At 44.4% G+C, this 25,959-nt stretch overlaps 1 protein-coding gene and 2 long non-coding RNA genes across 5 annotated transcripts; all 3 read left to right on the top strand.

Annotated features, from left to right (window-relative positions):
- The first annotated feature begins 84 nt into the window (after positions 1-84).
- Positions 85-19,146, top strand: LOC115174161 (transmembrane protein 64-like). Its single transcript, XM_029732859.1, has 3 exons — positions 85-1,656; positions 15,487-15,642; positions 17,060-19,146. Exons 1-3 carry the CDS (start codon positions 937-939, stop codon positions 17,246-17,248), a joined length of 1,065 nt encoding a protein of 354 aa, XP_029588719.1. The 5' UTR covers positions 85-936; the 3' UTR covers positions 17,249-19,146.
- A 1,940-nt stretch (positions 19,147-21,086) lies between these two features.
- LOC115174160 (uncharacterized) lies at positions 21,087-23,708 on the top strand. Of its 2 annotated transcripts, none has more exons than XR_003871744.1 (3): positions 21,087-22,296; positions 22,515-22,825; positions 23,077-23,708. It is a non-coding gene; the product is annotated as an uncharacterized LOC115174160 (long non-coding RNA). The 2 variants fall into 2 exon arrangements; XR_003871743.1 differs by having other exon boundaries at positions 22,515-22,977.
- A 97-nt stretch (positions 23,709-23,805) lies between these two features.
- On the top strand, positions 23,806-25,698 carry LOC115174159 (uncharacterized). 2 transcript variants are annotated; one of them, XR_003871742.1, is made up of 2 exons: positions 23,806-25,473; positions 25,546-25,698. It is a non-coding gene; the product is annotated as an uncharacterized LOC115174159 (long non-coding RNA). The 2 variants fall into 2 exon arrangements; XR_003871741.1 differs by having other exon boundaries at positions 23,806-25,509.
- Positions 25,699-25,959: the final 261 nt, after the last annotated feature.

Here is a 25,959-nt window from a genome sequence, read left to right as displayed (position 1 = left end):
TTTTCGCGATGTCCCAGGCTCGTTGTCTGATTGGGCCAGAACGACAGTAGTCTGGTTCTTGGCATTCTGGGAAATAAACAGATTAGTATCTGGTGTATCAATAGCATGTAGCGTCTATCAGCACTTACTATTGTGGGAGAAGCGAGAAATAACACGTAGTTGGCTGTCAGACTGACGTCGGTGCTCCGGTTGTCACTTTGCTCCGGGAAGAGAAAAACAAGGTTTTTTTCCGGGCAAATCGCGCGTTGGACTGGATTTCCAGGACTTTGCACACGCAGCAGCCTGTAAAGTGGAGTCTCTCTCAGTGGAGTCTGTCTCAGTGGAGTCTGTCTCAGTGGAGTAGCACCCCTGCTGCAACGTTGTGCTAAATAGGACCGAAGAGTTGCAAAAAAAAGTCTCGCACGGATTTATCTTTCAACCGTTTTGGTATCTATACGAATAGTAAGCATGATCTGACGTTTTTTTTTTTAGTAAATAACGTGACTTTCTTGTCAGTTTGTTTGTTGTCCTTCCTCGGCTTTCCAGATTTTCATCGACCGATGCTTTTTCAACTCAGTGATTCACTGGTGTGAGTGATTTCTGGCGTTTGACTCCTAGGCGATGTGAACGTTAATCATAAGTGATTGAACTGGCATGTCTCCCAATTACACACAAGGTAACTGTCACACTGGACAAGGATTCTTATAATGGCAACTCAGATTGGAATCATTTTTCTTTTTGAAGTCTATGTAAACAGTTGTCCTCTGTACTGATAAAGTGATGGGTCCGCAGCACAGAAGCCATCGATAACCTCCTGTGTGTCAGCACTTATCTTTCTCAGTTGTCATTTTCTATTTATGTTCAAGCCTTATTCAAGTTACAACGCTCATCGTTAACCTGAGCACCACCATCAGAGCGACTGGCTATCTCTCCCGAGACTCCGTTGAAAGGACAATCATGTGGGGCCCTGCGCCACCATCCCTGCAGGTCTTCGTAAAAGTCCTGAAACACGCCGCTGTCAAAGGACAGACCCAGCTGAACCGCTGGCTCCAGAGATCCACCCCGGACGACTGCGATAAAATAGACAACTTGATATGCAACGCCTTTGACGAGAGAGGAGGCGCCGTCGGCAAGTCTGAAGGAGACCCGGAGAGCGTCGTTGACACTGGCGTGTCATTCACCGGTGGCGGCGCCACCAACGGGGATTTCAGACACCCGTGTTGTATTACCATGTGTTGTTTTAAGAGCGCCCTCCTGGCGTGCATTCTGACAGCCGTGTGCTTCTCCTCCGTGGCTCTCGTCCGACAGTACCTCAAGGACCTTCTCCTCTGGGTGGAGAGCTTGGACAGCCTGGTTGGAGCCTTGCTGTTCATAGTTGGTCTGATCATCGTGTCCTTTCCATTCGGCTGGGGCTACATCGTACTGAACGTGGCTGCGGGGTACCTGTACGGCTTCGTGCTGGGTATGGGGCTGGTCATGGTGGGGGTGCTCATAGGTACCTTCCTGGCTCACCTGGTGTGTAAGAGACTGTTGACGGACTGGGTGGTCAACAAGGTGGGGAACTCTGAACAGCTCAGTGCTGTAATACGGGTGGTGGAGGGCGGGAGCGGACTCAAAGTTGTGGCCTTGGCGAGACTCACGCCCATTCCCTTTGGACTCCAGAATGCAGTGTTTTCAGTGAGTATGGTTGAAATACTTTCTCATTTCTTGCAAGTGAAGTTGCTGGTGGTGTCCGTGGTCTGTGAAGTTGCTGGTGGTGTCCGTGGTCTGTGGTGTCCGTGGTCTGTGGTGTCCATGGTCTGTGGTGTCCGTGGTCTGTGAAGTTGCTGGCGGTGTCCGTGGTCTGTGAAGTTGCTGGCGGTGTCCGTGGTCTGTGACGTTGCTGGCGGTGTCCGTGGTCTGTGAAGTTGCTGGTGGTGTCCGTGGTCTGTGAAGTTGCTGGTGGTGTCCGTGGTCTGTGAAGTTGCTGGTAGTGTCCGTGGTCTGTGAAGTTGCTGGTGGTGTCCGTGGTCTGTGAAGTTGCTGGTGGTGTCCGTGGTCTGTGAAGTTGCTGGTGGTGTCCGTGGTCTGTGAAGTTGCTGGTGGTGTCCGTGGTCTGTGAAGTTGCTGGTGGTGTCCGTGGTCTGTGAAGTTGCTGGCGGTGTCCGTGGTCTGTGGTGTCCGTGGTCTGTGGTGTCCGTGGTCTGTGGTGTCCGTGGTCTGTGGTGTCCGTGGTCTGTGAAGTTGCTGGTGCTGTCCGTGGTCTGTGAAGTTGCTGGTGCTGTCCGTGGTCTGTGAAGTTGCTGGTGGTGTCCGTGGTCTGTGAAGATGCTGGCGGTGTCCGTGGTCTGTGAAGTTGCTGATGGTGTTCGTGGTCTGCAGATCAAGTGAGAAACGGGACCAAGATGTATGGATCCCCAATGGGACACTATTCCCATAGTGCGCTATAAAGGCATCTGCAGGGGTGGTCAACCTTGTTCCTGGAGAGCCTGGTGGATGTGTAGGCTGATGTTCCAGCCCTGCTCCAACATATTTCAATGATTCAGCTAATGTAGCCTAGGTCCTGATGAGAAGCTGATTTGCAGTATCAGGTGTGTTCAAGCAGGGTTGGAACACAAGCCTGCACACTTAGGAGAACAAGGTATTTATCTATAAAAGGAGGGATGTCCACCACTGGGCAAGAGGGTAAAAACTTGACTCTGGCAAATATAGACCTAAAAGAAAATTCAGTTTGAGCAAGTTATTGCCCTATAAGCTGTACTCCAGTTTGTTCAGCAAGTTATTGACATATAAGCTGTACTCCTGTTCTCAGGATATGTAGGGCCTATGTAACAGTGTAGGTTCCGTTCCTCTCTTCGCCCCAACCCGGGCTCGAACCAGGGACCCTTGCACACATCAACAACTGACACCCCACGAAGCATCGTTACCCATCGCGCCACAAAAGCCTCGGCCCTTTGCAACGCAAGGGGAAACCCTACTTCAAGTCTCAGAGCGAGTGACGTCACTGATTGAAACGCTATTAGCGCACACCATCGCTAACTAACTAGCCATTTCACATCGGTTACACCTATTGTCATACATTTATCTGTCTTGTCTCTAATACATACCCCACTGCCTTTACAAAAGGACACTTTTAGACAGTGTTAACACTAGGCCTACACTTGACAGTCAAGTGACTTGGTGTGAATCCCAAATGACACCCTAGTCCCATAGGGCTCTGGTCTAAAGTAGTGCACTATATAGGGTATTAGGGTGTTATTTTGGGATCCCTCGTCTGTCTCTCCACACCAAGGACACGATATTGCTGCCAGCTCAGTCTTTTCTGTAACCTGACGCACTTGCCCTCCAATTACTGTTTGAATTATTGATTAACCTCTCTGACGACTCCCCTTTCATTCTGATCCTAGTAATCTGAATGAATGGAATAGGTTGTTGTACATCTGCAATGAGGTAGCATGGTCCCACGTCTGTCTGTGTTATCACGTCAACTCCTTGTCAGTCATGCCTAACATATAAATATCATAGCGTGGCATGATGGCACAAGCATGTTTCTACCCACGCAGGCTAGCAATTAGACTGTACAAATAAAGCATGCCAAAAAATAAAGAAACGTGGCATTTCAAATCAAAATGTTATTCGTCACTTGCTTGGTAGACAACAGGTGTAGACATAACGGTGAAATGCTTCCTGACAAGCCTTCACAACAATGCAGAGAGAAAAGAGATTTACGGATAACTTGGCTATATAGATGGGTTAGCTGACCCTCGTATAAATGATGGGTTAGCTGACCGTTGTATAAATGATGGGTTAGCTGACCGTCGTATAAGTGATGGGTTAGCTGACCGTTGTATAAATGATGGGTTAGCTGACCGTTGTATAAATGATGGGTTAGCTGACCGTTGTATAAATGATTGGTGATAACTTGGCTATATAGATGGGTTAGCTGACCGTTGTATAAATGATGGGTGATAACTTGGCTATAGAGATGGGTTAGCTGACCGTCGTATAAATGATGGGTTAGCTGACCGTTGTATAAATGATTGGTTAGCTGATCGTTGTATAAATGATGGGTTAGCTGACCGTTGTATAAATGATGGGTGATAACTTGGCTATAGTAACAGCTAGCTAACTGTAACAGCAGGTAGGGGTAAAGACACACTAAGTATGCTAGCTAGCTAACTGTAACAGCTAGCTAACTGTAACAGCTAGCTAAGTGTGCTAGCTAGCTAACTGTAACAGCAGGTAGGGGTAAAGACACACTAAGTGTGCTAGCTAGCTAACTGTAACAGCTAGCTAACTGTAACAGCTAGCTAAGTGTGCTAGCTAGCTAACTGTAACAGCAGGTAGGGGTAAAGGCACACTAAGTGTGCTAGCTAGCTAACTGTAACAGCTAGCTAACTGTAATAGCTAGCTAAGTGTGCTAGCTAGCTAAGTGTGCTAGCTAGCTAACTGTAACAGCTAGCTAAGTGTGCTAGCTAGCTAACTGTAACAGCAGGTAGGGGTAAAGGCACACTAAGTGTGCTAGCTAGCTAACTGTAATAGCTAGCTAACTGTAACAGCTAGCTAAGTGTGCTAGCTAGCTAACTGTAACAATGTATTTGAGAGACGTGCTTATTGTGCAAATGTATTTTCTATTTTCAATAAACATTGTAGATTAAATGTATAGTTTAGATGTTGTCAACAGTCTAAGCCAACCCCGTCTGATTTGCCCCATAGTTGCTCACACGTCGGTTTTGTTGATAAACAACCAACCCGTCTATACACGGGGTACCAGTACTGAGTCGCTGTGTAGGGGTACGAGGTAATTGAGGTAGATATGTACGGTAGATATGTACACAGCCTAGGTAGGGATAAAGTGACTAGGCAACAGGATAGATAATAAACAGTAGCATCAGCGTATGTGATGAGTTAAAATAATGAGTTCAAAAAGTATCGTCCGGGTATCTATTGGTTAACTATTTAACTCACTATTTAGCAGTCTTACAGTGAGGGGAAAAAAGTATTTGATCCCCTGCTGATTTTGTTCATTTGCCCACTGACAAAGAAATGATCAGTCTATAATTTTAATGGTAGGTTTATTTGAACAGTGAGAGACAGAATAACAACAAAACAATCCAGAAAAACGCATGTCAAAAATGTTATAAATTAAATTGTGCCCTCTTCACGACCGTGTTGGTGTGTGTTGATCCTGATATAGGTTATTGGTGATGTGGACACAGAGGAACTTGAAGCTTTCGACCCTCTCCCCTACAGCCCCTTTGATGTGGATGGGGGTGTGCTCGCTCCTCTGTTTCCTGTAGTCCACAATCAAGCAAACCGTTGTCGTGTCGTCAGCAAACTTAATGTTGGAGTCGTGCATGGCCACTCAGTCGTGGGTGAACTGGGAGTACAGAAGGGGACTAAGCACACATCCCTGAGGGGCCCCCGTGTTGAGGGTCAGCGTGGCGGTTGGGTTGTTGCCTACCCTCACCACATGGAGGTGGCATGGAGGTGTTCATACCCAGGGTCCTTAGCTTATTTAGGAGCTTGGAGGGCACTATGATGTTGAACACTGAGCTGTAGTCCATGAACAACATTCTCACGTAGGTATTCCTCTTGTCCAGCTGGGAAAGGGCAGTGTGGATTGATATTGTGTCATCTGTGGATCTGTAGGGGAGATATGCGAATTGGAAGTGTGTCCAGGGTTTCTGGTATGATGGTGTTGATGTGAGCCATGACCAGCCTTTCAAAGCATTTCATGGCTACAGATGTGAGTGCTATGGGGCGCTAGTCATTTAGACAGGTTGCCTTTGCGTTCTTGGGCACAGGGACTATGGGTGTCTGCTTGAAAAATGTAGGTATTACAGACAGTCAGGGAGAGGTTGAAAAGGTTAGTGAAGACACTTGCCAGCTGATCAGCGCATGCTCTGAGTACGTTTCCACGTAATCCATCTCTCCAGCTGCCTTGTTTTAAAGGTCTTACATCTGCTACGGATCACACAGTTGTTCAGAACAGCTGGTACTCTCATGCATGGTTCAGTGTTGCTTGCCTCAAAGCGAACAGAAGGTATTTAGCACGTCTGGTAGGCCCACATCACTGGGCAGCTCTCGGCTGGGTTTCCCTTTTGTAATCCATTATAGTTTGCAAGCCCTGCCACATCTGACGAGCATCAGAGCCGGTGTAGTAGGATTTGATCTTAGTACTGTATTGACGTTTTGACGGTTGGATGGCTCGTCGGAGGTCATAAAGGGATTAGTGTCCCGCTGCTTGAAGGCGGAAGCTCTAGCTCAGTGCGTATGTTGCCTGTAATCCATGGCTTCTGGTTGGGATTTGCACGTACAGTGACTGGGGACGTCGTCGATGCACTTTTTAATGAAGCCTGTGACTGATGTGGTACACTCTTCAATGCCATCGGTGGAATCCCAGAACATATTCCAGTCTGTGCTAACGAAACAGTCCTGTAGCTTAGTGTCCGCTTCATCGGACCACACTTCTGTATTCGCTGGTACTTCCTGTTTTGAGTTTTTCCTTGTAAGCAGGAATCGGGAAGATAGCGTTGTTGTCCGATTTGCCAAATGGAGGGTGAGGAAGAGCTTTGTACACATCTCTGTGTGTGGAGTAAAGGTGGTCCAGATTTCTTTTGTATTTTTTTTTACCTCTAGTTGCACAGGTGACATGCTGGTAAAAAATTTCGGTAAGACGGATATCAGTTTCCCTGCATTAAATTCAACGGCCGCGAGCGCCGCTTCTCAATGTACATTTTATTTCTTGCGTATGACTCTGTATAGCTCGTTGAGTGAGGTCCTAGTGCCAGAATTGGTTGGTTTGTGGTAAATGGACAGCTACGAAAATGTAGAAAAATGATCTTGGTAAATAGTATGGTCTGCAGCTTATCATGAGTAATTCTAACGCAGGTCAGCAAAACCTCGAGACTACCTTTCACGTACGTTTTATGTTGAAAGTCAAGTGTTTTTTATTAAATTATTTTTGCAACTATAGTGTTTCTTCACAGGAAATACATTACTGCTACACATCGGAAAATAGCTTTATTTTGATCAGATGACAACAGAGTTCACAGCTATTTGGCTATAGTGGTGTAAAGTACTTCAGTAGAAATACTACTGAAGTAGTTTTTTGGGGGGTATATCTGTACTTTTACTTTAGTATTTATGTTTTCGCCAACTTTTTACTTCACTACATTCCTAAAGAAAATAATGTACTCTTTACTCCATACATTTTCCCCTGACAACCAAAAGGAAAATGGTCTAATTCACACACTTATCAAGAGAACATCCCTGGTCATCCTTACACTGCCTCTGATCTGGCAGACTAACTAAACACATGATTTGTTTGTAAATGATGTCTCAATATCATCATCATCAATAAAATAAGAAAATAGTACCATCGTTTGCTTATTATAAGGAAGTTGATACTTAAGTAACTGGACTTGCTAAAATGTACTTAAGTATATTTAAAAACAAATACTTTTACTGAAGTAGTATTTCACTGGGTGACTTTCACTTTTACTTGAGTCCTTTTCTATTAAGGTATCTTTACTTTTTATTAAAGACAATTGAGTACTTTTTCCACCACTGTTTTGGCTAGCAGCCACACAAGTAAATAAGCTTACAATGAAAAAGCAAGTTCTTTCTTACGCAGCAAGATATTTCTTATGTTTTATCTTTTGTGTGAAAAAACGGGAAACAAGTAGACAAGCAGTAGCAGCAATCTCACATCACATCTTTTGCAAAGCACAGCTGTGAGTGACCCTGTCAGAGTGGAGCAGGTAACACTACAGCTCATTATGGTTTCAATTAATGAATTCTCAAATGGCACCTTTTTTTATTTATTTACTGATTATACCTGGGGAAATATAGCAATTAGAACTTATCTGTAATGGTTATGATAAATTAGGCATTGTTGCTGTTGGCATATACAGCACACAAAAAAATACCCCTTGACTTTTTTTTCAAATTTTGTTACATTACAGCCTTATTCAAAAATGGATTTAAAAACAAAACATGCATCATCAACCTACCCCGTAATGACAAAGCGAAAACAGGTTTAGTATTTTTTTCAAATGTATAAAAACGTCAGCTTATTTACATAAGTATTCAGACCCTTTGCTATGAGACTCGAAATTGGGCTCAGTTGATTCCTGTTTCCATTGATCATCCTTGAGATGTTTCTACAACTTGATTGGAGTCCACCTGTGGTAAATTCAATTGATTGGACATGATTTGGAAAGGCACACACCTGTCTATATAAGTTGACAGAGCAAAAACCAAGACATGAGGTTGAAGGAATTGTCCGTAAAGCTCAGAGAATGGATTGTGTCGAGGCACAGATCTGGGGAAAGGTACCAAAAAATGTCTGCAACATTGAAGGTCCCCAAGAACGCATTGGCCTCCATCACCTCTGGAGAGGTGAAGGTCGAGAGCCATCCTCAAACACGACCCAACCAAGCTGCAATGCTTCTTGACACACTGCTCACTTAACCTGCAAGCCAGCCGCACCAATGTGTCGGAGGAAACGCTGTCCAGCTGGCGATCGAGGTCAGCTTGCAGGTGCCCGGCCCGCCACAAGGAGTCGCTAGAGCGCGATGGGACAAGGAAATCCCGGCCGGCCAAACCCTCCTCTAACCCGGACGACGCTGTGCCAATTGTGAGCCGCCACATGGGTCTCCCAGTCGCGGCCGACTGTGATACAGCCTGGGATCGAACCCGGGTCAAGTAGTGACATCTCAAGCACTGAGGTGCAGTGCCTTAGACCGCTGCGCCACTCGTTGTAACCCGAAGATTCGTCCCAAATGGCACCCTATTCAATTCATTACATAGTGCACTAACATGGGAATAGGGTACCGTTTGGGACGCTGGCTGAGTGAGTCGTATAGGATTGTAGCTTCCAACCAGTCAGCAGCAGGTCATACTTTTTTAAACTAGTGCACTATGTAGGAAATAGGATGCCATTTGGGACAGAGACACTGTGAGGAACTTTGGTGTTGGATTTGGAAGTTCCATGTCCAAAAGGTTATCATGTCCCATGAGTAGGAGTGCTGATATAGGATTCCCCCCCCCCCATATAATCTTATGCACTGTAATCTAAAAGGTGTAACTGATTCCATAGCCTTATCAGCACTTCTATTCTGAGTCTATTTAAATACAGCTTCCAAGGATGAGACGGAAGGGAGTGATTCCATACCAGTGTAGCCCGGAAATCTTTTCGGTATCTCCAATTTCTTCAGCCAATTTTTGACAGTAACTTCAGGAAGTTTTTTACTTTTCTTTTACATTTGATTAACTTTTTTTTTTTTTTGAGAATCATGATGAGTGGCCTTTTTAGACCTAAAAATGCCTCCTGTAAGACCCTTTGATCTGTGAACCGTACATGATGGACAAGACTACATTTTGTTGTTGTTATTCTCCTTATAGTGTGCTCTAACATATGGAGTGTCTAGATTATGAAATACACTTTTCACGTTCATTTATTCAACATTTAAAAAAAAATATTTTTAGGCATGTTGCTCAAAAATTAAAAAAAAAAATATATATATATACTCATAGACCCCTCAAACACATCCAACTCCCACAGTGGGCTCTCTGGTGCTTTTAATGATATGACCTATTTTTATACATAGAAATTGACATTATAAGTCATTATCCAATCATAGCCCTCCTTTTAGGATTGCTCATTCAGCAAATCATAAAGCAGAGGGAGTTCCCTTTTTTGAAACCATTTTCACATTCACTGTGTTTGTGGTGCTCCTAAACTGGATCATACCTTCAGAATTAGCAGAGAGAGTACCGGGGATGGATCATACCTTCAGAATTAGCAGAGAGCTTCCCGGGGATGGATCATACCTTCAGAATTAGCAGAGAGAGTACCAGGGATGGATCATACATTCAGAATTAGCAGAGAGAGTACCAGGGATGGATCATACCTTCAGAATTAGCAGAGAGCGTATTAGAGATGGATCATACCTTCAGAATTAGCAGAGAGAGTACCGGGGATGGATCATACCTTCAGAATTAGCAGAGAGCGTATTAGAGATGGATCATACCTTCAGAATTAGCAGAGAGCGTATTAGAGATGGATCATACCTTCAGAATTAGCAGAGAGCGTATTAGAGATGGATCATACCTTCAGAATTAGCAGAGAGAGTATTAGAGATGGATCATACCTTCAGAATTAGCAGAGAGAGTACCGGGGATGGATCATACCTTCAGAATTAGCAGAGAGCGTATTAGAGATGGATCATACCTTCAGAATTAGCAGAGAGCTTCCCGGGGATGGATCATACCTTCAGAATTAGCAGAGAGAGTACCGGGGATGGATCATACCTTCAGAATTAGCAGAGTGCGTATTAGAGATGGATCATACCTTCAGAATTAGCAGAGAGCTTCCCGGGGATGGATCATACCTTCAGAATTAGCAGAGAGAGTACCGGGGATGGATCATACCTTCAGAATTAGCAGAGAGAGTACCGGGGATGGATCATACCTTCAGAATTAGCAGAGAGAGTACCGGGGATGGATCATACCTTCAGAATTAGCAGAGAGAGTATTAGAGATGGATCATACCTTCAGAATTAGCAGAGAGCTTCCCGGGGATGGATCATACCTTCAGAATTAGCAGAGAGAGTATTGGAGATTTGATGTACTTGTATTGTTCCAAACAATATTTCTTAAAATGAACAAAATCAAAAAGTATACCTTTTTTTGTTGAGATATTGATAGTTATGTTGAATAAATGAATGTGAGCACAGTCGGGAGTATATTGACAACAATGTTGTGTACTGTACACAGATCAGGAGGCATGTATAGCTCTCTAAAATAACCACATTCATCATGATTTTGTCAATGGTTTGTGATAATGGATGTCAAACATCTTTCCTCCCAATGAAGTTTACCAGAACAGTTTGAGATACCAAAAACTAATATGGTCTATGCATGGAATCGCCCTTGGGTGACGTTCTCTGTCTGTCCAAAGGTCACAACGTCCCTCCCAGGACAGGAGCCAAGACGAGACAGCTCTTTGACCCTCCACACTGTTGAACAGACAGACTCTCCCAAATCACTCCATTGTACAATTTGCGGATACTTGTAAAAAAACGCTGCTCCCCTTCAATGTTTGCTGATCTGATGGCTCTGGATAGGTATAAACAGAATAGAGTGGTACAGATTCCACCTTCCTGCTTTCTTACAGATCAGCAAATATTTTTAATTTTACCATTATTTAACCAGGTAGGCTGGTTGAGAACAAGTTCTCATTTACAACTGCGACCTGGCCAAGATAAAGCAAAGCAGTTCGACACATACAACAACACAGAGTTACACATGGAATAAATAAACATACAGTCAATAATACAGTAGAAAAATCTATATACAGTGTGTGCAAATGAGGTAGGATAAGGGAGGTTAAGGCAATAAATAGGCCATAGTGATGAAATAATTACAATATAGCAATTAAACATTGGAATGGTAGATTGAGGGGAACAGGTTTAGTATTGTCTGGAATCTGTAGGGTTGCTATCTTGTAGTAGGCACCTGCTGCTGATTGGAACAATATAGACTAGTAGTTAGTCATTAATTCAATCCCAGACAATTTAACCGGTTTACATTAGTCGCTAAGTGATAGATTGGCTTACAACTGAGCCGATTGTAGCGCATAGTTGATTTAGGAAGGCCTATCCTTTAGATTACTACTGTTAGTAGACTAAATATCTATCCTATATATGTCATTAGTATTGGGCCTACTAGGGCTGGGCGATATAGCCAAAATATCACATCACTGTATTTTAAAAAGATTAGACAGTATGATGGTATTTTGTGTTTTTGAATAATAAAACTTAAATGTGCTTTGAGTAGTACATTACCCTAGAGTGTCAACACATACATTCTAAATGATTTCAATGGAACTTTCTCCATTCTGATTTTAGCGGCTAACAAGATTTAGACCCAATATACTAAGAAAATACATAATGGCTGTTTGCAGATGTAAGAAACACAAACTAACAGTGGATTTATATTGTTTTAGTCACGTCGGCCACGGCGAAGGAGAGCAGCCCACAGTCCTTGGTAGCAGGCTGCGTCGGAAGCACTTTGTTATCCTCAAAGCGTGCGAAGAATGTCTTTAACCTGTCCGGAAGCAAGACGTCGGTCTCGGTGACGTGGGTGGTTTTCCTTTTGTAGTCCGTGATTGTCTGTAGTCCCTGCCACATACGTCTCGTGTCTGAGCCGTTGAATTGTGACTCCACTTTCTCTCTATACTGACGTTTTAGCTTGTTTGATTGCCTTGCGGAGTGAATAACTACACTGTTTTATATTTTTCCATATTACCAGTCGCCTTGTCATTGTTAAACGCTTTCAGTTTCGCACGAATGCCACCATCTATCCACGGGTTTTGGTTAAGGTAGGTTTTAGGTAGGTTCACCATCTATCCACGGGTTTTGGTTAAGGTAGGTTTTAGGTAGGTTCACCATCTATCCACGGGTTTTGGTTAAGGTAGGTTTTAGGTAGGTTCACCATCTATCCACGGGTTTTGGTTAAGGTATGTTTTAGGTAGGTTCACCATCTATCCACGGGTTTTGGTTAAGGTAGGTTTTAAAAGTCACCGTGGGTACTACGTCTTCTATACACTTCCTTATGAACTCAGTCACCGTATGTAGCTAGATTATTTTCGCACGCCACCCGGAACATATCCCAGTCCACGTGATCAAAACAATCCTGAAGTGTGAATTTCGATTGATCACACCAGCGTTGAATAGTATGAAGCACGGGCACTTCCTGTTTGAGTTTCTGCCTATAGGACGGGAGGAGCAAGATGGGGTCGTGGTCAGATTTGCCAAAAGGAGGGCTGGGGAGGGCCTTGTAAGCATCCCGGGAAATTTAAATAGCAATGGTCGAGAGTCTTAGTAGCGTGAGTAGGACAGTCAATATGTTGTTAGAATTTTGGCAGCCTAGTCCGATTTGCTTTGTTAAAATCCCCAGCTACAATAAATGCGGCCTCAGGACATGTGATTTCCAGTTAGCATAAAGTCCAGTGAAGTTCTTTGAGGGCCGTCGAGGTTTCGATGTAAACGGCCGTCACGATGAGGAGAATTCTCTTGGGAGATAATATGGTCGGCATTTAATTGTGAGGTATTCTAGGTCGGGTGAAAAAAATAAAAAATGACTTGAGTTCCTGTATGTTCCTAGAATTACACCATGAGTTGTTAATCATGGAACACACACCTCCGCTCTTCTGCTTCCCGGAGAGATATTTATTCCTGTCTGCACGATGTACTGAGAATCCTGCGGGCTTTACTGACTCTGACAGAGTGTCCCGAGAGAGCCATGTTTCCGTGAAACAAAGTATGTTACAAGCCCCGCTGTCTCTCTGGAAAGAAATCCTTGCTCTAAGCTCATCAACTTTTTTTTTTATCCAAAGACTGAACATTAGCGAATAATATACTCGGAAGCGGTGGGTGGTGTGCGCGCCTCCTAAGTCGAACCAGCAGGCCGCCTCGTGCCTTTCCTCCGCCGGCGATGTTTTGGGTCGGCCTCTGGAATAAGTTCAATTGCTCTGGGGAGAGTGAACAAAGGATCTGCTCCAGGGAAGTCGTATTCCTGGTCGTAATGCTGGTAGTTCTGGTGAGTTACCGCCGCTCTAATATCCAATAGTCTAAGAGCTAGTCGCGATGCTGCGATCTCCATCGGCGGCATCTGCTGCCATCTCCGTCAGAGCCTAACTGCCATACATAAGCAGCGTGTGAATTTCAAGTTTGGGGAAGAGATCATTTTCACCATAAAAATGCACCTTTTATAATAAAAGCATTACGTGCATAATTGCTTTTGTGGTCACTTTTGATAATGGTGTTTTCCCGCTAATGGAACATTCGCCCTTATAGCCTGCTACCATGTGCACATTTGAAGCTAAACTTTCTGATTGGTTGTGTCAGCCACATTGTGTAAAAAAAAAAAAGTTTTTTTTTTTTTTTTATGTTAGTGGTTGTATTAATTTGGGATCTATCGCATCCTACAACTGTCCCAGACCTATGTTTTGGAATATTTATTTCTCGCACAGAATAGGTCAACTTTTGTACTATGGGGGGATAGTAGATTGACAGGCTAGTGTTTTTGCTGTTCGTTAGGCCTACTCATCTTGTTGGCTGATGAAAAGTAAATGTGGACAGTTGTTCCAATATCTTCAATATGCACCTTGGAATTGGATGTGTCTGTCTTCACTTGTAGCCTGTGAGAAAGACCCGATCATGTGATGGAGCTCAGTGAGAAGGCCACAACGGCCACTGGCTGCAAAAGGCATGGATATGTTTTAGGGTGCATTACGCCAACACAAAGGGGATGCCGCCATATCAAGTGCTTGTGAAATTGTGAATGAGAGACTGATGTAGTGTGTACAGCCTGCGAGGGAAAAAAACAAAGCAGAGCTCATACCTTTTCAAGCAACTTTTTTTTTCAAATCATCATTAGTCGCATCATGCAGCCTTACACTGTATTAAACAACATATAGCCCAACGTTTGTTCAAATACTTATTTCCCTCATTAAAATGCAAATAAATGTATAACATTTTTGACATGCGTTTTTCAGGATTTTTCTGTTGTTGTCATTCTGTCTCTCACTGTTCAAATAAACCTACCATTAAAATGATAGACTGATCATTTCTTTGTCAGTGGGCAAACGTACAAATTCAGCAGGTGATCAAATACTTTTTTCCCTCACTGTAAGGACAATTCAGAGTATGCTATTCTGTTCTTCTGAAATAGACTACATTTTCTTCATATCATGTTTCTTTAGACCTGTCTAAAATAAATAAATGGATTTATTGTGATGGTGTAGGCTATATTACATGGATTTATTGGACTTTTTAAAATGTAGATGTTCCAAAGGTCTGCATCAGTGGCTTGTAGGCTGTGTGTTCGAAGCCAGGAGATGCTAAATGTGTTTTATGTTAATTAACGGTCAAATACCGTGAAGACCGACCAGTTATTTTGCTTGACAATCACCAGCTGACTAAATCTTGTGACCGCCACAGCCCTATCCCTCCCCACCAATATCTGCTAGGCTAGGGAACAGTAGGCATAATACCTGCAGTCTGTCTGTCTACCAAAGTCATATCTGGAGGCTCATTTCATCAGTCCTGGGACGTTCTAGGCCAAGGGGACTGAAACACCATTCTATTGAGTAATCTAGTGAGAAGAAACGAGAGGTGGAACTGTAAGCTTCAATACTCTATTTTTTTTATTTTTTATAGATTAGTTTAGAGAAACGTGACACCACTTAGAGGTTATAGCTATTCACTAGTCTGTAGGAGAAACGATCAATCTCGGAAATAAAGGTCAAAAACACAGGCAAACGTCATGTCTTCACTGTATTTTTTCACCTTTTAATATCTGAGATTGATTGTTTCCTCTACAGACTAGTGTCCTGTCCAAGCGGTGTACTTAGACATGAAGCTGGCTCGCGCTACAGAAACAGGAGGTAGGGCTTTTTCCCTATAGGCCGTTCTGGCTGGGACAAGACTAACTTTAAAACACTCTTCCTTTCAGATCACAGACGTGTCGTTGCCAAACTACCTGGTGGCGTCGTCAGTCGGCCTGCTGCCCACACAGCTCCTAAACTCCTACCTGGGCACCACGCTGCGCACCATGGAGGACGTCATCGCAGAACAGAGCGTCAGCGGATACCTTGTCTTCAGTCTACAGGTGAGTCAGAACAGAGCGTCAGGGGATACCTTGTCTACAGGTGAGTCAGAACAGAACGTCAGGGGATACCTTGTCTACAGGTGAGTCAGAACAGAGCGTCAGGGGATACCTTGTCTACAGGTGAGTCAGAACAGAGCGTCAGGGGATACCTTGTCTACAGGTGAGTCAGAACAGAGCGTCAGGGGATACCTTGTCTACAGGTGAGTCAGAACAGAGCGTCAGGGGATACCTTGTCTACAGGTGAGTCAGAACAGAGAGTCAGCGGATACCTTGTCTACAGGTGAGTCAGAACAGAGTGTCAGCGGATATCTTTAGTCTACAGGTGAACCAGCAGCAGGGGTCTGTCCCTAGGGGCCTGTTAAACCTCATCCTGGACTGTATACTCACTAGATATTCTCAATTGAAAGTGCCTCTTTGTTCAGGACCGGGCTTAATCTGTGTCCTGAAAACTGTCCCTAGAAGTTGTTCTAGTTGATGCTGCTTCAACCCTGTGCTTTTTATGTAGAATGCCAGTCTTTTTGTAGAATGCCAGTCTTTTATGTAGAATGCCAGTCTTTATGTAGAATGCCAGTCTTTATGTAGAATGCCAGTCTTTATGTAGAATGCCAGTCTTTATGTAGAATGCCAGTCTTTATGTAGAATGCCAGTCTTTATGTAGAATGCCAGTCTTTATGTAGAATGCCAGTCCTTGGTTCTTCAGGTCAGACACACCTTTTGTATATATATATATTTTTTCATTCCATGAAGCACAACATGTTCCTCAGCACATAAACCCCAAGGCAGCAAGCAGACACAGTACATGTTGGATGGATGAAGAAATGAAACCATCAGTCTGGATGTTCTGAGAGTTAGTCTGCCTCATCCAGTATGGTCCTAAAACTGTATGGTTCTAGCCACTATGGTCCTTTTTTATTTATTTATTTTATTTTACTAGGTAAATTGACTGAGAACACAATCTCATGTACAGCAACGCCCTGGGGAATAGTTACAGGGGAGAGGAGGGGGGGGATGAATGGGTCAATTTGGAAGCTGGGGATGATTAGGTGACCGTGATGGTATGAGGGCCAGATTGGGAATTTATCCAGGACACCAGGGGTTAACACCCCTACTCTAACAATAAGTGTCATGGGATCTTTAATGACCTCAGAGAGTCAGGACACCCGTTTAACGTCCCATCTAGACACTGTGGTCCCGGACACTGTGGTTCTAAACAGTATGGTTCTAAAACACGGTTCTGTTCCCTCTCAGATCATCATCCAGTATAGGTCTGATGTTCTACGTGGTATTAATTCCTTGGTTCTAAAACACGGTTCTGTTCCCCCTCTCTCTCTCAGATCATCATCAGTATAGGCCTGATGTTCTACGTGGTATTAATTCCTTGGTTCTAAAACACGGTTCTGTTCCCTCTCTCTCTCAGATCATCATCAGTATAGGCCTGATGTTCTACGTGGTCCATCGGGCCCAGGTGGAGCTGAATGCGGCCATCGCTGCCTGTCAGATGGAGCTGAGGACGTCGCACATGAACGGCACTTCCACCAATCACAGCGGCTTCACCTACTGCAGCAAGAGGGCGTCGGCCGGAGGCGGGATCATCAACGTGGTCTGACGTCTCAAAACCCTGATTGGACACGAGCGAATGGGATCAAACTGAACACCGATTGGCCAGTAGAGCAGATCTGATATCTTCCACGACGAGGAGGACCTACCAAATAGCGACACTGATTGTGTGGATCTGTGGGGCTTGTAGCTGCAGCTGAGGGCTGCCAGGTGTTTAGTAGTCAGGTACACTGGTCTTGTCATCACAGACTTAGCTACAACCTGAACACTCTATGCAGCACAGCTCACTATTCAGACCTCAATGAGACCAAGGGCTTCTCTTCTACAGTGTGGGACCAAGGGCTTCTCTTCTACAGTGTGGGGCCAAGGGCTTCTCTTCTACAGTGTGGGACCAGGGGCTTCTCTTCTACAGTGTGGGACCAGGGGCTTCTCTTCTACAGTGTGGGGCCAGGGGCTTCTCTTCTACAGTGTGGGGCCAGGGGCTTCTCTTCTACAGTGTGGGACCAGGGGCTTCTCTTCTACAGTGTGGGACCAGGGGCTTCTCTTCTACAGTGTGGGACCAGGGGCTTCTCTTCTACAGTGTGGGACCAGGGGCTTCTCTTCTACAGTGTGGGACCAGTGGCTTCTCTTCTACAGTGTGGGACCAGGGGCTAAGGGCTTCTCTTCTACAGTGTGGGACCAGGGTGCTTTGCGAAAATGTTGACCTCATTTCTAATGATGTCAAAAGGAAGAAATGGTTTAGCATACACTACGAGGCCTTTTTTCTATTGTTTTTTTTGTTTTGTTTTTCTCTCTCACCATAAGAAGCAGTACGCCAACTTATTGTTCCTGCTCTGTTACTGCGGTAGAGGCTTAATGATGACGTATGGCTTAATGATGACGTATGGCTTAATGATGAAGTATGGCTTAACGATGACGTATGGCTTAACGATGACGTATGGCTTAATGATGACGTATGGCTTAATGATGACGTATGGCTTAAGGATGACGTATGGCTTAAGGATGACGTATGGCTTAACGATGACGTATGGCTTAACGATGACGTATGGCTTAACGATGACGTATGGCTTAACGATGACGTATGGCTTAATGATGACGTATGGCTTAAGGATGACGTATGACATATAGCTTAACGATGACGTATGGCTTAATGATGACGTATGGCTTAATGATGACGTATGGCTTAACGATGACGTATGGCTTAACGATGACGTATGGCTTAATGATGACGTATGGCTTAAGGATGACGTATGGCTTAACGATGACGTATGGCTTAAGGATGACGTATGACATATAGCTTAACGATGACATATGGCTTAACGATGACGTATGGCTTAATGATGACGTATGGCTTAATGATGACGTATGGCTTAACGATGACGTATGGCTTAACGATGACGTATGGCTTAATGATGACATATGGCTTAATGATGACGTATGGCTTAATGATGACGTATGGCTTAATGATGACGTATGGCTTAATGATGACGTATGGCCTAAGGATGACGTATGGCTTAACGATGACGTATGGCTTAATGATGACGTATGGCTTAATGACCATAGCTGAGAGGGTCACTACAACAGAGGCACAACCTGGCTGGTCCAAACCTGGCTGGTCACAAATGCCCCCCTATTCCATATGCACTACTGTAGAGCCCTACGGTTCCTGGTCAAAAGTAGTGCGCTAATATAGGGAATAGAATAGGATGCCATTTGGCACGTAATCCCTGTTTGCCTGTCAGATGTACAACATGCTAATAACATGCCTGTGTAAAGTAGAAGGAATTTGTTGTGTTCCGTTTCCATGTTCCATCCAAACCTCCCATGCATATTATAGCTGTTTTTAGTTACCAACAATTTTTGGGGGATTAATTCATTTGTTTTTATTATTTTTTGCATTTTTCATGTTGATTTGCAAAATAGTAAAGGGCATTATTTGGATAAGTTTATCAGTCTGTAGTTGAATTCTGTTTAATTGTGCCTTATTGCTTAGAATAGAGAGAGACAAAGCTCTCTGTTGGTGTTACCAAGCTTGGAGTACTGGAGTTCATTAGGCTGGCCAATGGGAGCAGGTCGGCTTTGGCCTGGCTGGCCAATGGGAGCAGGTCGGCTTTGGCCTGGCTGGCCAATGGGAGCAGGTCGGCTTTGGCCTGGCTGGCCAATGGGAGCAGGTCGGCTTTGGCCTGGCTGGCCAATGGGAGCAGGTCGGCTTTGGCCTGGCTGGCCAATGGGAGCAGGTCGGCTTTGGCCTGTTCTGTCTGTCAGTTGATACTTTTAGCGGCTCTGCAGTTCTGACAGGAACAGATGGAAAGGAGAGAGACGTTCTCAGCTCAGCAGGAGATGTTGTAATGTTCTGCTAAGGAACCCTGAGTTCAGCATGGTCAGATTTTACTGTAGGCTAGCTAGCTTAACCATTCTGATTTTACTGTAGGCTAGCTAGCTTAACCATTCTGATTTTACTGTAGGCTAGCTAGCTTAACCATTCTGATTTTACTGTAGGCTAGCTACCTTAACCATTCTGATTTTACTGTAGGCTAGCTATCTTAACCATTCTGATTTACTGTAGGCTAGCTACCTTAACCATTCTGATTTTACTGTAGGCTAGCTAGCTTAACCATTCTGATTTTACTGTAGGCTAGCTAGCTTAACCATTCTGATTTACTGTAGGCTAGCTATCTTAACCATTCTGATTTTACTGTAGGCTAGCTAGCTTAACCATTCTGATTTTACTGTAGGCTAGCTACCTTAACCACTCTGATTTTACTGTAGGCTAGCTAGCTTAACCATTCTGATTTTACTGTAGGCTAGCTAGCTTAACCATTCTGATTTTACTGTAGGCTAGCTACCTTAACCATTCTGATTTTACTGTAGGCTAGCTATCTTAACCATTCTGATTTACTGTAGGCTAGCTACCTTAACCATTCTGATTTTACTGTAGGCTAGCTAGCTTAACCATTCTGATTTTACTGTAGGCTAGCTACCTTAACCATTCTGATTTTACTGTAGGCTAGCTAGCTTAACCATTCTGATTTACTGTAGGCTAGCTAGCTTAACCATTCTGATTTACTGTAGAAAACAATGTTCTATTGTGAGGATAGCTGTAGATTAGCCAGGCTCCAGATCTGTTTGGCTGTACACTTCTCCCAAATAAAAAATATAACTATTTTCTACTGTGAGTAAAAAAGATAGCTGTTTAAGTCTCTCTAGCCTGCTTCAGAAAATCCTACAACTAATTTATTTGTTTTGAGCAGGTTTGTTGTAACTTCAGTTCTATGATTTATTCACTTTTTTTGCGGTCTATGATAGTTTAGGCTGTGGGATTATTTTGATCATGGATTGGTCTTGTCTCCAGTACAATACCCCTATACAACCAATGACATGGTAAAGCTGTAGTTTTTGTAGGTAACGTTCTCCTTGCATCCACCAAACCCTTGATTCGTCCGTCGGACTGACAAATGGTGAAACATCACTCTTAAGAAAGTGCTTCTGCTGCTCCAGAATCCAATGGCCTGCGAACTTTACACCGCTTCAACCGACGCTTGGCATGGCGCATGGTGATATCCTTGTGTGCGGCTGCTCGGCCATGGAAACCCTTTTCCTGAAGCTCCTGACGAACAGTTATTGACAGACAATTTTTACGCACTTCAGCACTCTGTGAGCTTGTGTGGCAAACCACTTTGCAGCTGAGCCGTTTTTTTCCCCTCCTAGACGTTTCCACTTCACAATAACAGCACTTACAGTTGACCGGGGAAGCTGTAGCAGGGCAGAAATTTGACGAACTGACTTGTTGGAAAGGTGGCATCATGACGGTGCCACGTTGAAAGTCACTGAGCTCTTCAGTAAGGCCATTCTACTGCCAATGTTTGTCTATGGAGATTGCATGGCTGTGTGCTGGATTTTGTACACCTGTCAGCAACGGGTGTGGCTGAAATAGCCGAAACCATAATTATTTTTTTTTAAGGGGTGTCCGCGTACTTACGTAAATATAGTGTACATGAATCTAGAGCTCCAGATTCCAGCTGGTTTAAATCACTAGTATATAAAATGGTGTTTCTTAATACGGACAAATCAAACATGACATGTACGCGAAACGATGAATGTGAGCATCCTTATGTGCACACTTTATTCAATGGACTTGAATATTCTTATTGTGGTGATGCTGCTGCTTTGATGGTAAAGGTCTAGTAGAGGATACTGGCTTCTATCAAACATCATCTGGTCTGGTTTGGTCTTCGTTTTGTTCCCAAGCCTGAAAATCTCTCTTCCCCATAGCCTGGTCCCAGACCGGTTTCTGTTGTCCTGCCAAAATGACGATAAGGTGTTGGCTTGGCTCCACCACAAACCGATGTGACAACAGTCTTCTCTGTTCCATCTTTTCTCATTCTTCTTCTCTGGTTTTGGAAGCAGCATAGAGGTATACACCAACACATTCCATGCTGTCTTGTCAGTTTGTTGTCTCTCTCAAAAAGCTGTCGAATATTTTTTTTATTATTCTAATAATGTGTATACCAGAATTTAAGTCTTCACTATTTCTGAGAATGGGGCCTCCTTCCTGAATTTAGCAATAATGTTTTTGAAAAGGTGTGTGCAGAAATGTGATGACGGGACTATATTGATATTAACGGGCCGAATCGTACAACATTCCCTGGGTTGCATTTAGCCTGGCTCCAGATCTGTTTGTGCTTTTACCTACTTCATGCTGTCGTTCAAGCCAAGACGAGGAGTGGCACGGTGGCACAAACAGACTGGTACCCAGGCTACATTGGAGATTGGCAAGACCGCACAAGCAGATCTGGGATCCAGGCTAACAACCTGCCTTGTACCTGCTGTCTGACACGTAAAGCTGCCCAACACGTCATCATAGACGGACCAACGCTTCATTAATTCTACTCTGTCCACCAGCACAGCATTTAAACTGTTTTTATTTAGACAAACAAACGGGGCAGTTGGAAAAAGTGTCGTCTCTAGTCACTGAGCCTGGGGACGAGGTTAGTAGAGGTGTCGTCTCTAGTCACTGAGCCTGGGGACGAGGTGTCGTCTCTAGCCACTGAGCCTGGGGACGAGGTGTCGTCTCTAGCCACTGAGCCTGGGGACGAGGTGTCGTCTCTTGCCACTGAGCCTGGGGACGAGGTGTCGTCTCTTGCCACTGAGCCTGGGGACGAGGTGTCGTCTCTAGCCACTGAGCCTGGGGACGAGGTGTCGTCTCTAGCCACTGAGCCTGGGGACGAGGTGTCGTCTCTAGCCACTGAGCCTGGGGACGAGGTTAGTAGAGGTGTCGTCTCTAGTCCCTGAGCCTGGGGACGAGGTTAGTAGAGGTGTCGTCTCTAGTCACTGAGCCTGGGGACGAGGTGTCGTCTCTAGTCACTGAGCCTGGGGACGAGGTTAGTAGAGGTGTCGTTTCTAGTCACTGAGCCTGGGGACGAGGTTAGTAGTGTCGTCTCTAGTCACTGAGCCTGGGGACGAGGTTAGTAGAGGTGTCGTCTCTAGTCACTGAGCCTGGGGACGAGGTTAGTAGAGGTGTCGTTTCGAGTCACTGAGCCTGGGGACGAGGTGTCGTCTCTAGTCACTGAGCCTGGGGACGAGGTTAGTAGAGGTGTCGTTTCTAGTCACTGAGCCTGGGGACGAGGTGTCGTCTCTAGTCACTGAGCCTGGGGACGAGGTTAGTAGAGTGGTCGTCTCTAGCTACTGAGCCTGGGGACGAGGTTAGTAGAGGTGTCGTCTCTAGCCACTGAGCCTGGGGACGAGGTGTCGTCTCTAGCCACTGAGCCTGGGGACGAGGTGTCATCTCTAGCCACTGAGCCTGGGGACGAGGTGTCGTCTCTAGCCACTGAGCCTGGGGACGAGGTGTCGTCTCTAGCCACTGAGCCTGGGGACGAGGTTAGTAGAGGTGTCGTCTCTAGTCACTGAGCCTGGGGACGAGGTTAACGTAGACATATGTTATGCAATCATGAAGCGGGTTTTACCGACATCGAAATCTTTAGTTTCTGTTCATCTGTTGGCTCTACTTAACATAGACACATGTTATGCAACCATGGATTTGTACAGGAAGTCTTCCATAGACTTACCAAGTCTTAGCCTGTCCCCAGATCTGTTTCTACTGTTTAGCCAACTCCTAAATAGTGTTTGACATGACAATGACCATAAGAGTTGGATATACAAACTAATCTGGGTCCAGGCTAAGAAAGCCCTACTCTGTGAGCTAACTGGAGTCTGGTGAAGTAGCCTCTAGATCAGAGGTAGGCAAACTTTTTGGCTTGAGGGCCACATCGGGATTTTGAAATTCAGAGGGATGCATTTTTTGGGGGGGGGGACCAATTGCTTGTTAAAATCAATTTGCGGGGGGCCTCCCAAGTGGCGCATCGGTCTAAGGCGTCATTACAGACCCGGGTTCGATCCCAGGTTGTGTCATAGCTGGCTGTGACTGGGAGACCTATGAGGCGGCGCACAATTGGCCCAACGACGTCCAGGTTAGGAGAGGGTTTGGCAGGCCGAGATGTCCTTGTCCCATCGCGCTCTAGCGACCTCCTGTGGCGGGCCGGGCGCAGTGCACGCTGATACAGTCGCCAGGTGTACGGTTTTTCCTCTGACACGTTGGTGCGGCTGGGTTAAGCGGGCATTGTGTCAAGAAGAGTCCTTACTGGAGTTGCAGCGATGGGACAAGACTATAACTACCAATTTGGATACCAGTAAATTGGGTATTCAGATACTGGGTCGGTTTATACATTTTTGCCAGCTAATGGTTAAGGTTAGGATTGGGGAAGGGGAAGCTGTTCCTAGATCTGTACCTAAGAGAAACTTGGTTTCTTGATTTAACTGCCCATTGGAACACAGCCTGGTCTCATAGACCTGACGTAACATAGTAAAAGCAAATCCGCGATACTAATTAGTATGATACGTTACGTTTGGTTACATGAGACATGGTTACTGAAGGTAAAAATTAAAATAGGGTGGTTGAGGTGGGCGTATAAAGCCAACGTCTTGTAACCGTTGCGACTTTGCAACTACTTAACATGTTAGCTAACCCTTCCCCTAATCTTAACATGTTAGCTAGCCCTTCCCCTAATCTTAACATGTTAGCTAACCCTTCCCCTAATCTTAACATGTTAGCTAACCCTTCCCCTAATCTTAACATGTTAGCTAACCCTTCCCCTAATCTTAACATGTTAGCTAGCCCTTCCCCTAATCTTAACATGTTAGCTAACCCTTCCCCTAATCTTAACATGTTAGCTAGTCCTCCCCCTAATCTTAACATGTTAGCTAGCCCTTCCCCTAATCTTAACATGTTAGCTAACCCTTCCCCTAATCTTAACATGTTAGCTAGTCCTCCCCCTAATCTTAACATGTTAGCTAGCCCTTCCCCTAATCTTAACATGTTAGCTAACCCTTCCCCTAATCTTAACATCTTAGCTAGCCCTCCCCCTAATCTTAACATGTTAGCTAGCCCTTCCCCTAATCTTAACATGTTAGCTAGCCCTCCCCCTAATCTTAACATGTTAGCTAGCCCTCCCCCTAATCTTAACATGTTAGCTAGCCCTCCCCCTAATCTTAACATGTTAGCTAGCCCTCCCCCTAATCTTAACATGTTAGTTAACCCTTCCCCTAATCTTAACATGTTAGCTAGCCCTCCCCCTAATCTTAACATGTTAGCTAGTCCTCCCCCTAATCTTAACATGTTAGCTAGCCCTTCCCCTAATCTTAACATGTTAGCTAGCCCTCCCCCTAATCTTAACATGTTAGCTAACCCTTCCCCTAATATTAACATGTTAGCTAGCCCTCCCCCTAATCTTAACATGTTTGCTAGCCCTTCCCCTAATCTTAACATGTTAGCTAGCCCTTCCCCTTTAACGTAACTCCTAAACTAACTGTTTGCCATCTAACTAGAATTCGCAACATATCATACGTTTTACAAATTTGTAACATATTGTACATTTTGGCAAATTCGTAACCTATAAAATGGGTGACTGACTTTCACAAATTAATACATACGAAACATAACATCATACCAAATGGAGTGTCTCGGATTTACATATAGAATAATAGGAAATAATCTGAGACCAGGTTATGGAACAAGGTACTAGACTAGCTTCAGACCAGGTTATGGAACCAGGTACTAGACTAGCTTCAGACCAGGTTATGGAACCAGGTACTAGACTAGCTTCAGACCAGGTTATGGAACCAGGTACTAGACTAGCTTCAGACCAGGTTATGGAACAAGGTACTAGACTAGCTTCAGACCAGGTTATGGAACAAGGTACTAGACTAGCTTCAGACCAGGTTATGGAACAAGGTACTAGACTAGCTTCAGACCAGGTTATGGAACAAGGTACTAGACTAGCTTCAGACCAGGGACGATGAAATACTTGCCCCACCGTTATCAAGTGCATTACAAACGTACTCTATTTCGTCATCCAGATAATATCAGTGTATGAATTGATATTTATCACTGTACCATGCTTGTTCAGTGTTATTTATTAAATAAATAAAAATAACTGGCAACAAGTTTTTTTTTAAATATTTTTTTACTTTTAAGATGCTCATTGAAATATTTAGCAAATCACTAAGGATCAAGGTTTATGTGTACTTGTGTTAATACGGTCAACACCAAGCTAAATGATACATTTACATTCAGGGACAAGCTGGTTCATCTTGACCCTCTGCTGTTCGTTACTGATTGACTCGGGACCTGATATGAGTGATGTTTTGTAACAAAGATCCTTGCTGTCTGTTTCAAACCGATTTTATCAACTACAGTATGTACAG

The sequence above is a fragment of the Salmo trutta genome, chromosome 34 (assembly GCF_901001165.1).
Source record: "Salmo trutta chromosome 34, fSalTru1.1, whole genome shotgun sequence".
Classification (NCBI taxonomy): Eukaryota; Metazoa; Chordata; class Actinopteri; order Salmoniformes; family Salmonidae; genus Salmo; species Salmo trutta.
The sequence above is the reverse complement of the archived record's forward strand: the minus strand, read 5'-3'. Positions and strand labels throughout refer to the sequence as shown.